At 37.6% G+C, this 20302-nt stretch overlaps 1 protein-coding gene across 10 annotated transcripts in view; it reads right to left on the reverse strand.

Moving 5' to 3' along the window:
* Window positions 1-20302, reverse strand: part of ARID1B (AT-rich interaction domain 1B) — a 412984-nt gene that overhangs the window by 161210 nt on the left and 231472 nt on the right. For 7 of the 10 annotated variants that reach the window (XM_087425097.1, XM_087425096.1, XM_087425095.1 and 4 more), the window contains exon 5: window positions 7298-7339. The exons of the other annotated variants lie outside the window; for them this stretch is intronic. In XM_087425097.1, the coding sequence (XP_087281223.1) occupies window positions 7298-7339 (42 nt within the window). The remainder of the gene's footprint in view (window positions 1-7297; window positions 7340-20302) is intronic. 10 annotated transcript variants of the gene reach the window in all.

Consider the following 20302-nt stretch of genomic DNA (forward strand, 5'->3'; position numbering starts at 1 on the left):
GACTTGCTAATTTTATTATATTTTATATATTTTTTTACTGTAACAGAACGTCCCCTCTGCTTTATGTTACTTTAACTAGAACAGCAAATTCCTCCTGTTCTCTACTTAACTGCTCTAATCCTCAGGTTTTTTTTTTTTTAAATCAGTTAAAAAATTAGTTGTTCTAATTGTGAACTGTGTTATGTTAAAATGTCTTGTGTCATATGAATACCTGGAACCTTTATTTTCTAGACCAGCTGTGGCCAACAGAACTTTCTTCGAAGATGGAAATGGTTCTGTATATGCACTGGGTCAATATGGCAGCCACCAGCAACATGTAGCTACTGAAATATGGCTAATGCAAGTGAAGAAATGAATTTTTAATTTATTTAAATTAGCTACACATGACTAGTAACTACCATATTGGACAGCACAGTTCTAGATGAACAAAAGACGCAGTGAGATCTGATCAAGATGGAGTCCTGTAAGGCGGACTGGTCACAAGAGAAAAACAGCAAGTGAATCTCCTCCCAACTTTTCTCCAAGGTCCCTTTTTTTTGATTATTTAGCCAAGGAAGCCCATTCAGAGACGGGCTACTAACGTTTTGTTTTATTTCTTCCTTAGCCATTATGACAAGCAGTTATGACAAATAGTTACAGATTGCATCATAACGTTATACTTTTATATGGAGGAGGAAAGGAAAGAAATATAGAAAATTTTCATAACAGATGTCAAACTACGGGAATAAGCCCAAATGTGACTTAAATCACTGTCAAATATGATCCCCCAGCTATACAATTTTCCACAGGTAAATTTCCAAGGTACTTTTCTATCTTGTTTTTACACGGACAAAATAAATCTCACTTTTATTTTATTTGAAATTATGTCTATAGATGAATATTCCACTTACAAATTTGATAAGTCAAACTGGAATCCTATTCCGTTTTGTAGAATATAACAAATAGAGTCAATTAAAAGCAATTATATCAGAGTAGCACACGGTTATATTCAAAAGGAGAACATAAATTGGTATCTCTTCTAAAACTTCTTTCTGGCACAAGATCATTCCAGAATTTGTATCAAACATGTAAGGTCTAGGGAAGCAAGGGTTTATTATTATTACCACTGCATTCCCAGCATACAGCACATATATTCCACAGATATTTGTTTAAATGGAATTCAGTGGAATGAAATATAATGAAATCAATGAGTTAACTGCAGAACTTGGATTAACAAAGATATTTAAGTTAACAGTGAGATAAATTGGAACCAACCGGTTTTCAGTGTCGACCAGAACTGCTCAACAGCTTCAACAAGCATTAACCATGAACGTGTCTTCCTTAGGCCGGGCTCTACAGAGCTTCAACATAAAATGCAAAGCTAATACATTAACCCAGATAATGGGAGGATCAGTGAGAAAATCCCAGAACAGAAAAAAGTAGTAGTAATATGTTACTATCACAGGGTTTTTGCTCTTAGCAATCACAATTGTTGCACCATCAAAAGAGCAACACTTATTTACTTTGAACCAAGTGCAAGTCAATATGGACATGAAAAGACAAACAAAATGGAATCTACAAGCGTACAATCTTGCTGGAAAAAGATGCCACACAATGGAGCTGGGCCAGGCCATACCATGCTGTCTCCCATACACAAAAGAAAACAGAAACATGTTGGCAGAAAAGAAATTCCAAATAAGTAGCAAAGGCAGTGAGTGCTGTCTAAGCTCAGAGGATGAGAGCTCGGAAGTCTGCAATCCTGTGGGAAGACGCCACAGAAGAGGAGGGGGATGGACTGAGTCTGGAGGGTAGGACGAACCTGAAATGTAGCAAGAGATGGGGCAAGCCTTCGAGGGAAGGCAAGGTCCGAGGTTAGGCCCAGAGGGAGGTTAAGGGCTCACTCAGGATAGTTAGAAGGCCATGTTAGTTGGTTGGGGGTTAGAAGACCAGTTTGAACTCTGATGTTACTCTTCTCTAAGATATTTAATCAACCTAGACATGGATAAAAAGTAATACATAAGAGTAAACAAATTTAGTATTTACTTTAAAATCTTCTTTTTAGATATTTTAAACTTACACTTTTCTCTAAAATAACAATTTTAGGTGCCTAAAATGAATACTAAAAATCTCTGCCAAAAGAGGATAAAAAGGTGAGTAATGTTAAATATTATGAGGAAATATTAGATATTTTTATTTAAATAGTAAGAGGAAAATTAATGAGACTACTGAAGTCCTTAATTATATAGTCCCTCCTTTGCCGGTAATGAGCTATGACCTTGGGAACAAGCAATCCTTTGGCCGCCAGCTCCCTCATCCCTAACACGGAGGAAGGCTAGACCAGAGGACCTTGGAGATGTCTTGCAGGGATAAAATTTTAGGACACTAGGCAAGTATGGTTTCAAGAAAAGATGGAAAGAGGGAAACTGTAGGAAGAGACAAAATGAGGAGTGGGTCCTGCAATAGGGTTTTGGAGAAAAGGCCTTACTAAGATTAATATGCTCTCCTAGGGTCTGGTTTAAAAGGTGGGGGCAGAGGGCACAGGTTGGCAGTCTTCTCCCCACCAGGGGCTGGTAACCTCTGGGGGCCGGGGAGGCTTGTCACCTGTGGGCCCCTATGATGACCTATATTTTATCATTTTTCTTCTTCTCATTCTTTTTTAGAACAACACATATGCTCACCCTTGCTTTTCCTCATCATTCATTTTAAATGACCTCTCACATATACATTTTTCTCTGATATTTTTAGATTTGTGGAATTCTAATGCCCATTTAGAATTGGAGAACAAATGAACTGGTAATATAGAACGTATATTTCTGTCCACCTACCCTTCAAAACGAAAAGTCTTTAAAAATTATTTTGGTAACCAAATTATACTACTGCCAAACTAGTAAGCACACTAAGAATTTACCCCAGGAAATATGTTATATTGAACAAGAGACATGCTTTTAAATCTTTGTCTTGGCTTTATGCATATTCATTCATTCAGCAAGATATTTAAGAACAGGCCCTGGAGTAGGAGGAAGAGGTGTCCCCGGCACATACAAGAGAGGAGAAATGGTGGGAAATGCAACACTACATGCGTGGAGAGGAAAAGGAGTCTGAGACACCAAGGCCACACCCACAGGAGGAGGATCCACAGCGTGCTGCTGGGGAAGCCAAAGGCAGAGAGCAAAGAGAGGCCAATTAAGGCAGATGCTGCAAAGAGGCAAGTAAAATGCAAGGACTGCATGGTTCTTCGTGAGGATGTAGGAAGTCATCTGGAGCCTTAGCAAGAGGGTGGAGTGGAGAGAGCGGGGAGGGCAGCTAAGATGAGATGGGCAGTGAGGAAAGAGGCAGGTAGCAGTGCAGACCTTGAGGGTTCTTAGGACCTTCAGAAAAGAGAAAAGGCTTTGGGGCTGACCTTCCTGATTCGTATCCCACTTCTGTTATTGATTAGCTGTGTGACCTCCTATTCCTTCACCCCATACTGGGGAATAGCAACACTGCCTAACTCATAGGGAGTGGATTAAATAAAAATCTTGCTTCTTTATGATTCTTGACTTAGCTAGCTACCTACAACAAATGAGAAGGCAAAAGATATTCGTGGTCATGAAATGCCTTAGTAATTTTTTTAGATTTTGATAAGATCTCAAGAAATTAATGGAAAAGTTATGTTTATATAGTCTTTCTTTTTTAATGACCCAGGGATAGTTTATTCACTCCTCTTTTTTACTTCCCCACTATAATTTTTTTTGTAGAACTCATAAGCCACAAAGTCAAATTTTTAGCCTTTTTCTATGTTTGACAGTATAATTGTATATATATTTGCTTAGCTGATTTTATTATCTCCTTATGAATGGCAGCTTTACCTAGTACATTAATGATGTAGAAGCCACACTTATCTTGTAGAAAGAACCACTCCACGTTGGCTGCCCCTGGGACTCCTGATTTATTATCCTATAGAATTTATCAACTTTTTAATGCATTCAAGTCTTGATCAGAAGTGAAGTCAAAGAGCAGTGCTCTACAGTTTGCAGAATTTTCCTTTCCTAATATATTTGTTCATTTTTTATTCTGAAGCACCTCTTTATTCACTGCAGTTCATTCATTCATTCATTCATTTATTTATTTATTTATTTATGAGGAAGATCAGCCCTGAGCTAACATCCATGCTAATCCTCCTCTCTTTGCTGAGAAAGACCGGCTCTGAGCTAACATCTATTGCCAATCCTCTTCCCTTTTTTCCCCCCCCCCAAAGCCCCAGTAGATAGTTGTATGTCATAGTTGCACATCCTTGTAGTTGCTGTATGTGGGACGTGGCCTCAGCATGGCCGGAGAAGTGGTGTGTCGGTGCGCGCCCGGGATCCGAACCTGGGCCGCCAGTACTCAGGCCGAACCCGAGCACTTAACCGCTAAGCCATGGGGCTGACCGACAGTTCTTGTTTTTATAAGTACACAGAATTTTAAATTAATTAAGCATCTCACTAAACCCAAACAGAAACAAACTCAAGAAAATCAGTTACCTACATTCAGAGGAAAAAACTAGAACCACCGGAAAACAGTTGAAGTGTTTAATATACTGTGAAATAGTTATTAGCATTTCGAATTCTAAGTTACCTTTGACTGAGATATACCTAATAAACAATGAATCAGTATTTGAGTGAAATTAAGATTCGTGAAGTAGAAGGAGCATAGATATTTCCCATTAGATTAGGTTTAAAAAATTAATCTCAAAACAGCCATCATAGTCGTGATGTTTGTGAATGATTGCAAACTTGTTTTCCTGGGTTATAGTTTCACCACACTCATACACAAAAATGGGTTGTTTGTATCTCTGGGTCCCAACATGTTTAAGTCATTTTCTAGTGAGACTGACGAATTCATGCTTCAATCTTAAGTAAATATTGAGCTTGTAGATTTTAGTTTGACTTAGGAGAAGGAGAAGCACACAGGGGTGAATAATTCAGATAGTGCCAAAAAAAAAAAAAAGTAAAGAAAGATCAAAGGCACATTAAAGATCATCACTGAATGGATCAGAGACATCCGTGGGACAGACACACGCTCTAGCGTCCTACTCATCCACCAAGATGACGTCATTAACGTCTTACCAGTGAGTCAGATACTTGAGTTATGTTTCCCAGTGCATAAAAACAGGAAGAAAGGTCAATTGTGAAAATGTGTTCAAAAACCTGACCAATACTGAATACCTAGACCTTTTAAGAAGCAAGCCGAAAATATATTTGCTGTCTTGCAGATAAAACGAAGCAGTAAAAACTTTCAAATTTCTCACTTTTAGTTATATGTGTAAATTCTTTGGTATAGATCTGCAAAAGTGAAATGCATTGAATTGTTTGAAAATCACTGAAGTATTGGGAAAAAATTTCAAACAGTTGTTTCTGCAAATTGAATTGAAGGCTACAAAAGCAATCTGCTAGTTTAGCCATAAAACAAATGCAAAAAAGTCTTTACACAGTAGGGCAGACCATGAGAGCTACTGGGACAATAATCTTACACAACCCTGCTGCATCCTCAGTATGAAGGATTATGGAGACGAGTTCACAAGAGCTGACCCTACAGGTTTATTAACTATGCAATGAATATTCCGCATGCATGCTGGGCATTAAGTAAAAAGAGAAAAATCAGAAGATGACCATATGTGAAATATTGCAAATAACCCTGAATTAGCTCTATTTATAATTAAAATTTTCAGCAGACATAGAAACGTAAAACATATTAAGGGTAAAAACTCGAATTAGTTTACCAAATATTTAAATAAAGTGTTAATTTATCTTTTTACTTTTAATTTTTATTTATTTATGATGTAAAACCTTGCTAAGCTTATAACTTCAGAACAGATTTGATTTTGGTACTATCATGTCATCCACTTGTAACTGCAGCACAACTGCTAGACCGTACTAAGAAAGGCCAAGCATCTAGAATGGAAAGCAGGAAAAAAAAGATGGAAAAAATATAAATAACTAATTTTTAGTTTTAAGCTAAGATGTAGCACATACAGGAGTCAGAGTCATCACCCACACCTTGTGCTCTAAAGTTTCCATCAACTATTCTCCCAGACTTCTGACTTTGAAAGTAATTGGGGGCACCTACACTATACTTCTCTACCTCTACGTGAAAATAAAGTCAGACTCCCCTAATAACTGCCTCTTGCCAATTCACTTCACAGCTTAAGAATTACCAGCAAATATGTACAAAGAGCAAGTAAATCTGATAAAAACTACAGGTCTGGAAGATTGTAATTCTGAAAAATCTGTGACTCTTCCCCGTGTTCTCTATCTCAGCGTGACACATCATCTATTCCTTGGTCTCATCCTCAGTCCTCTGCCTTCCCCCCGCTGAATATCCCAGTGATCACGGATCACCAGGTCCTACAGACTTACGTCTTAAGGATTTCTTTCCTCTTCCACTGTGCTGGCTCAGGCCTACATCACCTCTCACTCGATCTACTCAACTGCCCTTCACTGGTCTCTGGCAAACATCCTCCACAAAGTGGTCAAAATCATCTAAGTTTCAAGTCTAACCACTACTTTGCTTAAAATCTTTTAAGAGCTTAGCATTTTCTATAGGATAAAATTCAGATCTTTAACCTCTTCAACCTCGGATCTTGCCACGCAGGCAGAGTTTACTTTTAGTTCCCTTTGATCTTTTTCATGGTTGTCCTCCCACCTGAAAATAGCTCTCATTTCTCCTGTCCTCCTCTTATCTAAATATAATCCACACCACAAGCTCCGCCCAGAGATCAACCTCCTGGAATGCCCTCCCACTCGATCCCCACAATCCTTTGCATATTTCCAGCATGGAGACCAGGCACGGCACTTCGGGATAATTGATCTGTTTAGGCCTCTACCTACCAACTGATGGTGAGCAACTTAAGGGCAGCAGCTGGGATTTAATTTAGTTGTGACTGGAATATAGGGATTCAATAAATATTTGAAGCAGGGATAACAAATCAATGAAGCTCGAGTTATGAACCAAAAGCAGCACTCTGCTAACATTCAGCTGTCATATTTTGGTACCCTCAAACTGGAGGGAAATTTCAGTAAATCCTGTTCCATGGCTAATTCAAATTTAAAAGTCAATTACTACTCAATGAAACTCCTGGTTTTCTGTACAATTTTTCATAATCTCTACAACAAAGAAAGAGGGTAAACAAAACACCAGCACAGTCTAATCTTTATCACAAGACAAGGGAAATCTTAAACTTCTGAGGATTTTAGAACCTCCGCATTTCATAAGAAAAGCAAGTCCTCTCTGCTGACCCTTCCAGTCCACCTAGGGGAGCTGATGAAACCTGCACAGTAAGCTACGTCAGACGACACACCTTGAGTCCAAAGGCGGTATCTTCTGAGGTCAAGACTTCAACCTGAAATCACAAGGAAAAAAATAATTTAGGCACTATCAAAAACCTTCTTTGAGTCTAGCCACAGACACCAGACCACAGGCATGGCCTGGAACTAAGAGTTCTGGAAAACTGGTGTTCGATTTATGTCAGGTGTCAAGAAAGAGATCTGTGGGTGTCTTCAAGAGTTGGGTGTAAATCCAGGTCACTGCCCCAGGTTCCACTTTTATAACAGGGCGAGCTGCTATCCAATTAATATATTTGCCATCATGTTGAAGTGGTGGTATAAGTTCCTCAGAATGATCTAGAAGTTATGAAAATCATCCTTCTCACTTAAATCACAAGGTGTTGCATATCCTTTTTGATCTCTTCCTGACAGGCAGTGAGAGGAAAGTTATGCTTCGTAAAGCAATTTCGTTGTGCTCGTGAAGCTGCTAGTAATTTCTTGTCCTGCTCACATTGGAGTGGGTAGTCCTGAATCTCTGGAATGTTGCAGAGCAAGAGTTCCTGAAAGCAACACTCAGGAAAAGGCAGGCAGAGTCTAAGCAACAAGTTGTGAAATGATGGCAAAACTTCAAAATTGCCTGTCAGTCTTACGCATCAGAAGACAGGGCTCATTAACATGAATTTTAAAAGCTGCGTGGAACAAGACGTGTATTGATAATTACTGTTTTTTAAACATAATTATTCAGTCTGGTGCATAAAGCTTTTAACTCTGACTACTACAAAGTACCAAAATATGATGGAAAAGAGCAAGGAAAGAAGGCAACAGAACAAATATAGATATTTTTGAAGTGTCTGGGGAAGCGGGTGGGGGTAGGACAATAGTCTCAGACTAGCTGGCTTCCTTGTTTGAAACCTTTTAAAATTAGGTGTTTGTGGTAGGTGTTTAAGCAGAAGGCACATAGGTCTATCCAACGTACCTTGCTATAAAACAAAATCAGATTCTTCCCTTGGGGGAAGGGAATGCAGAAAGGAAGATCATTTCAATGAGATTGTCATCCAGTATGAAAGGAAGGGGGTCAAAAAGAAATGAAGAAACAAACTGTATTCTCCAACTGCTCTACTGGAAGTGAGGCTCACCCAGCACCTGGAACCTGCCCACACCGGAGCACAAAGCCAGAGAAACGCACAATTGGGTCTGGAGAAGACGAGCAGCCTCGTTCTGATGAAAACCATATGTTACTGATACCAAATGTGATTTTAGGCTAAGGACTGAAATGTTGGCTCAACTATAGCACAAAATCACGATAAGATTCACTGATAGCATTTCTGTTTACACTTCGGTTTCCAAAGCTAATTGTTAGATTCAGAAACATGATCTTATTATAGAGTTTTAGTTTAAGAGGAAAATAACACAACAGTTATTTGCAGTTCACGTATGTTTGAATTTCTTATGTCCTGCCTTTCACAACACTAGGTTACTAACCTCAAATATTTTTACATTACCATCTCCAATCAACATTGAAGACTTTAGTTAAGGGGAAAGCACAAACAACAAATTCGCTGAATCTTAACTACTGTAAACACTGTGTCACATTGCTCTTGAATTACACACACAGATCCTATCTGCATACCTCAGTGTTAGGTACAGTCACCCTTGATGTGATATTTTAACATATGAACAATTATTTTTAAAATACATTATAAGTTTAAATCTGCAAAAATCACCCCCAGTGTGAGTCTGCATTTGCTTAACATATTATACAAAGTCAAAGTAGCAAGAAAATTCAACTGCAAAAGAAATCTATTTAAAGATATGGCCTTAATATATTTGACAAGTTGAGATGATCGCAAACCAAAACTTTCAAGTGGAATTTAGGAACTCTCCATGTAACTATGTCAGTAGATGGAGATAAAGACAGAACTTGGGGGTTAGAGGAAGGAGATGGACCTCAAAGGGTCAGCCTCATCCTCCTCCCACCCAGATTCTATCTCCAGGAGGGCTCAAAGAGGTGTTTTGAAATTCCTAAGTATTAACCAATTTAATTAAAGCAACTTAAAACAATATTTATGTTTTGTACAAAAGCACTATGGTTTAAATACATATGCCCTCTAGTTCAGTATCCTTTATTATTTTCTGTTTCTGTAAGATTTTAATTTCAATAGTTACAGAAAAACAGCTGATTTTAAACACGTGAGATGAAACTCAATTTAATAAAAAAGAAAGATCAATGTCATACAAAGGTTTCCACGCTGGCTCTAAAAGCATTTTTACCTAAGTTGGAAGGAATCCCCCTCTAGTGGGAGTGAGGGAGTACTTCAACTGTCACACACAATTTTCAGGTGGTAGTCATTAAACTTAACTATCAACGGAAATCAGCTAAGTATTTTTGTTCCTTTTGTCTGAAATTTGAATCTTTTAAAAAAGAAAACAATATAAATATTTTATATTTCACAAGCCAAAAAACTCCTATAATTCCTAAATTTAAACTAGAAGTAGATTTGTATTTATCTGATGGGATTTTAGTTATTAGCAAACAATCATCATCCAATTTAAATTGGCTATAAAGTAGTCACAATTTTAAGTTAAAACAAGAATGTACAACTGGAAAAAGTTAGTACATTCTCGTGGAAAGATGTAATAATGTAGTGGGAGGATAGCATGCTGATAATCTGCATTTACCTGACTCAATAACAAAGACTCACCACATGTAAGGCAGTGTGCATAATTATTAGTGCCGTAAGAGAGAAAAAGTGATGAGTTTCACTTAGGTATTAATACCTGAGTATTAACGTATTTAACATCAATGGGTGAAATGTATCTAAATGTTCATTAAAAAAATAAATTCAAATTCAGAAACGACCAGAAGAGATTATTCCCGGTGTCATTTTTCTTTTTAAACTTTAATTTGGGGAGATTTAAAACTGGCCGTAATACAAAATCATCAAGAAAAAAGGTCGCAGGTTTTGTCAGATGTAAAATTAGGACATAATACCCAATGTTCTCCTTCTCCACACAGATGCCGTAACCAATGCAAAGATAACTCTGAACACCCTGATGAGGAGCAGACCTGGCATCCCTGGGAGAGAGGACCTGCCAAGGGGGCCTAAGCACACTGTGTCAAGGATAAATGCAGGCTAACAAAGCAGAGACATCCTAAGTCCAGGGTAAGGCCCTTTCCATTAAACCACGTTTATTTCAAATGATGCTACAATCAACACTCGATAACTCGAGTGCCTAAAAGGATTCCATGTGTAGGGAACTTCTAGAATCGCTGTGCAAGTCCGCAAGGTTCAGCAGCAGCTAGGCCATTTACAGATCTTGCGCTCTACTCCAGCACAAAACCTTCAATTGGCCTCCCTCTCCCAATTAACCTAATAAGCCCTACTTCCGCCAAAATTAAAATAAACCACTTTAATTTCCAATCATTCCATTATGAAAATCGGGAAAATGTGAATTCATGAATTTGGAAGTACAAGTGGTTGTAATTTTCTCTTTCTGGAAACATTTTCAAAGTCCTTGTTACTTTCACCTCTAAAGCAGAGAATACTAACATCCAGCAGCACTTTCATTAAAACAAAACAATGCCAAAACTATGTCCCATTTTAACTTAAAAAATTTCTAAAATCAGGATCATGCTGTCACAAAAAGAAATAGTGACAAATAAGGATTTATAATCATATATAAAGAATCTTACTCCTAATTAAAAGAACGCAAATCAAAACTCCCAACATTATTCTATTTTTCTCAAAACATTTTACCAAAGATTAAAAATTTTGATAATTACTATATTGACACTCCAATCACAGCCCTGCATTGATGACGAGAACATATAGTGGAATAAAGTGCAATTTGGCAGTATCCGTCAAAGCCTATATGCGCTTGATTAAGTGTTAACGCAACAATTCCACTGATACTCAAGTGCAAAAATATTGATTTACAAAGTTGTTTACCAGAGTTGTTTGTAGCAATAAAGCACTGAAAACAACCATCAACCAAACGTCCATCAACAAGGGACTGTTTAGTAAATTATCACACAGCCAAGCAATAGAATGCCATCCTGCTGTTAAAAAGAATTTATGTGTGCAGAGAAGGAAAGATTTCTATTCTATCACATTAAGTGAACAGAATCAGGACAGTGTGCACAGTAAACTAATATCTGTGCTTAAAAAAAAGAGGGGGTGGGTTATATGCTTGATATACTCAGACCATTTCTGGAAAGATATGCAAGAAACATCAGCAATTGCCTCAAGGGAGAGAAACTTATTTTTCATTGTATTTTGTCTTACAACAGAAGAAATTTTTTCACCAAGTACATGTGTTTCTTATTCAATTGAAAGTAATTAGTTAACAAAATAAGCCAATAATAACATAAAAATTTGTTCACTGTTCATAATAATCGTAGAAATGTAAGTAAAGGTCTTATCTTTCAAGTTAGCAAAGATTACAAATATAGTAGTCAATGCTTGTGTGTACAACCAGATCCCCCAACACTTGTGATGAGTATGTCAGTAAAAACAGCCCTCCAAGAAGCAATTTTCCACCATACATCAATAGCCTCAAACATATTCACGCCCATTTACCCAGCAATCTATTTGCTCGAGAAACCTATCTCTGTGATCTAATTTGTGATCAACTATTTATATATTAAGTATGTGTACTACATCATTATTTGAAACATCAACCAATTAGAAAAAAATGTACAAAAATGGTTAAATAAGGTATGGTATATTCATAGGACAGACCATTACATAATCACGAAAAACTCAGTTTTCAAGAAATATTTGATAACACAGGAAAATGCTTATAACATGTTAAATTTCAAAAGTAGGATTAAAAACAGAAATTTGACATTATAAATATTCAAATCCATCCATTTGTTTCCTCCATGCCTTCTAGAATATGTGCCATGCTGGAAAATGTGTTCCTCACTCCAGGATATTTAAAATATTCATTCATGTTTTCTTTTAATACATTTGACTTTATTTTGTTTTTACATTTAAATATTTGATCCATCTGTAATTCGTTTTTGAAATAACAAGGAGAGGTGATTCAGTTTTAATTTTCCATTTGAATAACTGTGATGCAGAATAATCCATTATTTTCTCCAGTGATCAGAGATACCATATCTTTACCATAATGAAAAATTAAAATGATATAAATTTTGCCTCCAATTCTAGGTAGGGATGGGAAAAGCAAAATGACCAATGAGGTATTCAACCCAAAGGGAAATGGGCGTGAGAGGAGGGGATTGATAATAATCAACAAGAACCTGACTGAATTTGCAGTTACAACATTTGTCCACAAGTAAATTGTGAAGGATTCAGATGCTCTTGGAAAAAATAATTTTTGCCTAGATTGGTGTCCAAGGGATAAAAAGACTATTCTACTTACAAAGATTGCTGTGTCTGCTTTGGTTGGTCCAAAAAGATCAATATACCAACTAGAACCTATTCCATTAAGCATACTTTTACCTACATTAAGGAGAAGCAGACATTAATAAATAAATTGCTCTCCAAAACCATGCCCTGGGATTTATGACAATTTAAACTGCAGGACAAGCCCCTCCACGCCCCACCCCCTCGCGCGCGCACACACCCACACCCACACCCACACCCACACACAGATAGCTCACCCTGGGTTGCCAAGTTTTAATTTTAGCCAGCAATGAAGTTGTTTTGTCTTTTTCTTTTTTATTATTTCTATTATCAGTATTAACTTTTCTATAATCCATTAAAAAAATGAATGCTGAAAAAAAACACGTAAAAGCTTGCCAGCATTCGTCTCTTACTTATTAATTCTCCTCATTCTCCTTATTAGCATGTACAGGCCACATGACAGCTCAAGGACGCAGCTTGCTGAAACCGCTCTGTGTCTGATTAGCTGGTAATAGAACACACAATGATGCCTTCTACCGTTAAATGCTGCTGAGTAGAACCACCATTCTCTGAATGTATTTAAAATTAACTAAAAACTTGTCCCTACATAAGGAACCAATAAATAATAATGATAAATTTTATGTATGCAACCAAAAAGCATTTCTGTTATACTTAATACGATGTAATATGATTTCAAGACAAACAATGGATATGTTATGACCATTGATTCAGTGCAAGTGTTATGCTCACGTTACCTTCTATACTAGGATGTTAGCTGTGTCTCCACATCTTAGGCTGTTAAATTTAAAACAAAGGTTGTCAGCACTGTGGTCACACCCCTCTTTCTAATTATGTTCTCTAACTGAGTGAGGATACTTTTATTTAAGGTTCACAGAGTAATCATGAACTCATGCTATGGCTCAGAGAAAAGAGACCTTAAGTGCAGAACAGAGTGTGCAAAAATAGCCACCACTATGCAATGTGACTTTATAGCCCTTTCCATCAGAAGGTGGAGTCTTCTTCTCTACTCCTTTAATCTGGGTTGGACGTGTGCTCTGGGATCAACAGAATGCAGCCACAGAAATCATACTGCACCACTTCCAATCATCCTCTTGAAAGTGAACCAGCCACCATGTGAACAAGCCCGGACTAGTTTGTTGGAGGATAAGAGACATATGGTTCTGTTACCACATCACCCTAGCCAAGAGCCAGTCAACTCCAAGAGGCAGAGCCGCTTAGCTGATCAGTAGCTGACTGAAGAAGGGAGAATGAGCCCAGCAGAAACCAGAACCACCCAGGCCCAGGCCAAATTGTCACAAGGGAGGACGGTGAGCTAAATAAATGGCGGTTGTTCTGGGCACCACGTTATGGGTCGGTCTATTGCATAGCAAAAGCTAACTGATGCATCGTACAACTCCAAATAAAACAACCTAGGTGTCATACACCTACCGGCAGAGTTCCAGGCAAGAACACTATGATACTAAAGCCATCCCGAGAGCACTTATAGTATCCACACAGCCAAGTCCCTCCTCCAGCTCCACTCCCTATTTGCAACTCCAAGACCATAAAATTCTATCACAGTTCTTTACTGTGGTCCACAAGAAGCTCAACAGCATGGCTCCTGCTTGCCCCACTAACACCCAGTCCTACCACTCTCCCTCCATGAGCAATGCTTCAGCCACACTGGCTTCCTCTCTCTTCCTCAAAATGGCCCTTTCTCACCTCAGTGCCTTTGCACTGCTGTTCCTGCTGCTTGGAACACCTGCCACCAGATTTTCCTATTACTGCTCCCTTCATATCACTTATACCTCAGTTTAAAAGTCGCCTCCTCAGAGAACCCCCTCCCTCTCCCGTATTACCACCAGATATTTGCTTGTTTATCCCTTCACTTAAATGTAAACTTCACAGGAGCAGGGCCCTTGCCTGTTTGATTCACTGTTGAAGGCTTCTTACCTAGAAGGGTGCCTGACACAGAGCAGGAGCTCAATAAATAACTGTTGAGGGAACAAATCAGTGCATGTGAACGAATGCACTGAGGACTATAACACCAACAATAAAAACATAAATACATGTTTATGAACCCAAATTTGACACAGCTCATTACGTCACAGGTGTAGATATAATAAGATTTAAAACATGCTCTACCTAATAAGTCTTATGTACCATTTAGCTGATGGTATACACACTTGCATTACATACTAGTGTTATTAAAAAACAAACCCAAAACCAAACCAAAAACCAGTTTTACTGTATTTCATGATGATATATATGCATTTGATGCACTTCTCTCTCTAGCCAAAAATAAACCTTAAACTCCTTTAAAAAGATTAGGTTTTTTAAATTGATGGCAATGAAGGAAGTATGTTGCTCAAAGATAGATCTTTTCTCCCTATTTCTGAATTGAAATGCAATGATTCTTTTAGAATTGTATTATACCAAGAAATAACCACAGTAAATATTTTATAAAGAACACATACAGCCCACAATCCTTCCAGACTTAATTTTTTTAAATAAATTTCAGGAAAATTTGAGCTTTGTATTTAGGCTTCTTGACTACAGCACAGCAGATGGTAAGGAAGCCCAGCCCATTTTGCAGGCCATCACTGTGAAGGATACTGACGGGCCCAAACGCTACAGAAAAATTCTGGCTCTCAGACGGCTCATGTGGTCACAGTACCAGGCCTACTCCATAGATGGTCTCTCCCTGAGGCACAAGGGAACAGGAGCCCCAGTGTAACTCCATCGGTGACATCACTGACATGTTCATAGAAGTGGGGGCATTCAGAACCCTATACCTAAAGAAATCACATGTACAAAAGTTACTCATTTCTATACTTCCAGTGTTATCAAGAAATTTGGCTAAGGAATCATGAAAAATATAGACCAAAATACATGTATCTATTCATGATTTCATCTGGCTTTTCTAACGCAACACGTGTATACAAATAATGTAAATTTGTAAACAAAACTTTTGAAAACAGATCATACTTTCAATAAAAGAAAGTAATTCTATCATATTTACTTTAGATCTTTCTCTAAATCATATATTATTAAAGTAGGAAATGTATGTATAGGAAAACACTAATATTTATTCATCACATTATCCTTTCTAAGTGATTGCTTTTTCCGTATACTTCAAGTTAACATCTAGTTCTTACTAAGATTTTCTATACTTATTTGTAAGTTCTAGGAGGTTTCATGAAGGAAAATATAAAAGCTACGGATGTCCAGGCAGTGAGGGACTTTTAAAAATTTCTGAATACCAAGTAGGTGGTAGTAAACTTTACAAAAACTGAGATAATACTACATACTATCTCATCTTCCACTGTGTCATACTCATTGTGAATTGTTATAATTCAATGCTATTTTAAGCAATACTTCCCTGTTTACCCAAATATCTACTCATTCATATACAAATTGATATAAAAACCTTATCAAATCTACTACACTATATTTACAAATTTATTATACTACAGCTTGATAAATCCAAATGCTCTAAAAACGTAAGCCAATAATATAAACTCTTTTTTCTAATTTTAATTACATTTCATAAAGAAGAAAACTGTATTTTAAAAATAACTGAATAAATCTCCTAAGGTACTACAAGTTGAAAATTTAGCTAAAGTACTATTTGACCATACTTAAATCCCTCCCCGAGTCCCACACACCATTAACGTCAGCTCAAAAAAGCCAGTTGAAAGTTGTTATCAAATCATTAGACAGAAGAGGTACAGTAGTAGACAGACAGGGTGTGGAGATCCACGGATAAAGGCCATGTAAAAGTTAATCACTGTGTCAAAGGGTGGGAAGTGCCACAAAGATGATTTTAGCTGACCAGATGAGAATAAAAAGGTGTTTTAAAAACAAATACATTTTTAATGTTTTTAATTCAACGAGTTAAACTTCTATTACTGCTGAAAAATGTCCTTTGTACGTTATTAATTTGATTACGTGTCATTGGCTTTTTTCCTGCTGCCCTCTCCCCTGTCCACACGTCCCAGTCCCCCCAACTCTGTCAGCAGGGTCTGCATGTAAGAAAAATGACAGATGAAAAAAATTTCTGTTTTACCCTAAAATACTTCTACCAAAATAGATTGGTTTTAAAAATGCTAGCAAGGGGCCGGCCCTGTGGCTTAGCGGTTAAGTGTTCGTGCTCCGCTGCTGGCGGCCCGGGTTGGGATCCCGGGCACGCACCGACGCACCGCTTCTCCAGCCATGCTGAGGCCACGTCCCACATACAGCAACTAGAAGGCTGTGCAAGTATGACATACAACTATGTACTGGGGCTTTGGGGAAAGAAAAGGAGGAGGATTGGTAATAGATGTTAGCTCAGAGCCGGTCTTCCTCAGCAAAAAGAGGAGGATTAGCATGGATGTTAGCTCAGGGCCGACCTTCCTCACACACAAAAAAATGTTAGCAAGGCGGTTACCGTCAGACTTTTATCACAATGTATCTTTAAGTCCTTTCAAAGTTTAAATTGTTTAGAACTATCTTGATTATCAAATGGGAATGGAAAGACAACTCAATAAAAGAGAGAAAAAGAATGTAAAGTCAGTTACACTTAAATTTAACCACAAAACTTTACCTTTTACCTTAAAACTGATTCTTGTTTTAGTTGGGACTTACTTTGAAGAATCTATCTATTTAATCAGGTAAACTAATAATAGCGAAACAAAGAAAGAAGTCTCTAGGGAAGACAACCACTTTTTAATTCTTTTCATAGCTCCCTCAAGAGCTACGGGTCCAAAGAACGTAAACCAAGCCGGCCCCACACCAATGCTGTCACCCACTCTGTTCTCTCACAGAAACTGTGAAGACAGCCATATCTGCCAAGGCAACAATAACCAAAATGTGAAACCAAGAGTGTGAGGGTGTGAAGGAAACTAGAGGCGAGCACAGGAAGTTCTGGAAGAGGCAATTTCAGAAAAAAGAGTTGACGTTTTCAAGGCAGCTCACTGTCAGCACACCACTATTTCACTCTGCCCCTCTCCCTCTCTCCAAAATAAGCATATCTTCTAAAAAAAACTGTACAAGAAAAAAAGGAAGCCTTCAAAAATAGGTATTAGTTGTGTGAAAAAGCGTTGTTACTGAATTTATTTTAACGTCAATTTGAGTTCCAGAGTGTTCAATATTCATCTTCTAGAATAAAGGGCCATAAAGGCCTCATCTATGAAGAATCTCTAGTCTTGAACAGTTGAAAAATGTTGATAATTCAAGAGAGGGGCACTTTAGTACCAAAAAAAGTCAGGGAGATAATTGCAAACACTCATGTGCTCATTTAAGAGCGCGGTGTCTGAAGACACGTGGAAGCGACAAACAGAAACCCGACACGGCACAGCGATGGAACAAAGACTGACCCAAAGGAGGAAGAAGGCACAGCTGGTTAGTGACACTCGTTTGTAACTGCTTCAGTAAGAAAAACTCCTTCATATCAAGGGGCAGGTCTTGACATGAAATAATAAAGTCACTTTCTAAAATACCAGTGACATATGATGGCAGTGCTCCCCTGATGAATCAATTACCAAGGAGGAATCCTCTGGCTCCACCATAGACAGCAGTGTTATGTGACAAAAGAAAAATGTAATTTGTATAAACACATGGGATTCAAATATGACGACTGATTTTTTTAAATGATCTATTGCAGCAAAATAATACAACCACTTTGGGAAGGAGTTTGCCAAGTTCTGATAAGGTGAAAGTAGTCTTACCACATGATCCAGAAATCCCGTATCTACGTATTTACTCAAGAGAAATGAAAATACGTTCACGTGACCCCCTGTATGAGAATGTTTATAGAGGTTTTATTCATAATTGTCAGAAACCGCAACCAAGCCAACTGTCTATCAATTGGTGAATGGATAAACAAAACTATGGACATGCGTACAATGGAAGACTACTCACCAATACAAGAGGAGTTAACTATGGATACTACAGGCAATGACATGGATGACTCTCAGATGTATTATGGTAAGTAAAAGAAGCTAGACTCAAAAGGTTACCTACTGTAGGGTTCCATTTCTATGACATTCTGGCAAAGGCAAAACTACAGGGAAAGAAAACAGATGAGTGGTTGCCAGGAGCTGGGTGTGGAGGGAGGGGGTGACTATGAAGGGGCAAAGGGAAACTTTTTGGGGTGCTGGAGATGTTCTGTTAGAAATGTTCTAAGATTCTGTTAGAATACGATTGTTTACATATTATCGTGTCTTGCATTTAACAACATAGTAACCCACAGTACTCAGAAAATGTTACCTTTTCCAAATATATAGACAAGAATTTTAAAAAACTCCATGGTTTCTTATCCTCAAAATGTCTTTGATTTTCATCGTATAGTACATCCTTTTTTTTGTTTTGATAAAGTGACCTCAATCACAGAGTTGAAATTTTCAGTTGATAATTTCCAGAGATTTCCGCATGATTTGAGAATTGCTAGATTTTTCTTCTAGGAGGGGTTTGAGGTTTCTGAAATTTTTTGGTCAGGAAGAAACTACTATAGGTTATTTTTTGAAGCTAGAAAAGGATCATGTGTCAAATGAAAATCTTTGTTATTTAACACAATTGCACATAAATTTGAACTTCAACATGAAAACCAGCAAATCAACTTAAAATTAAAACTACAGCCAACACTAAAGTTAAAGTAGTATGTACAGGTTCAGACACGAAAACATTATACAAGTTTCAGATGAAAACTACAGCCAACACTGAAGTTAAAGTAATACGTACAAGTTCAGACAAGGAAGTATTATACAACCTTCAGATCTGAAGCATGACACTTACCTCTTCACAATAGTACCTTCAAATACATCTCAGAAATTTTAAAGTTCAATTTTTAAAATTCAAATCTTAAAAAAAAAAAAACCCTCTTATTAAAGGACTACATATTTATATATTTGTTTGGTAAGTCAGCCCCAAGAAGTCCAGGAGACGTAGGAGAAAATTCAGAGTTACTGAACTTATACCATGAAACTACTTTCTATTTAGAAAGCAGCAAAAAGTTTAAAATACAGTCTCAAGGTTGAAAAGCTTGATTTTTAATGTCTGAAACATCTACTCCCACTAGGCCCTTTCAACATTTTTATATTAAGTAGACTCAGTTTTGTTTATACAAATTCTTTACAGCTATTTAACCAAAAATGAAGTTTCTGAAATAAACAACGTACAACCAAACTCAAAAAGAAACTAGCTACTTAGCAGAAACATTCATTTATGTCACATTTTACCAAGAGTTTATAAACAACTTTGGTCAAGGATTTCCAATGGATTTAATTTTTGTCTAGACCAGTGGTTCTCAACTAGGAACAATTTTGCACCTGTCCCTCCCTCCCCAGTCCAGGGGACATGTGGCAATGTCTAGACACGTTTTTGGTCATCACAATTGGGGAATAGGATGGGGTTTGCTCCTGGTATCTAGTGGGTAAGTACTACAATACACACGACGGCCTCTTTACAACAATGAATTACCGGGGCCAGAATGTCAGTGGTACCAATGGTTGAGAAATGTCAATGGTACCAATGGTTCCGATGGTTGAGAAATCCTGGTCCAGACATGGGAAATCTCAGCCACTGATATTCAAAAGCTTAAGCACATGAAGATCTTGCTTCAAATCATTTTATTGACAGGAATACAAACAGTGTTTGGGATGAAAGTTACCTCGGTTGCTGAAACAG

Source organism: Ceratotherium simum, chromosome 38 (assembly GCF_057802395.1).
Source record: "Ceratotherium simum simum isolate JZ-2026a chromosome 38, ASM5780239v1, whole genome shotgun sequence".
NCBI classification, from domain to species: Eukaryota; Metazoa; Chordata; class Mammalia; order Perissodactyla; family Rhinocerotidae; genus Ceratotherium; species Ceratotherium simum.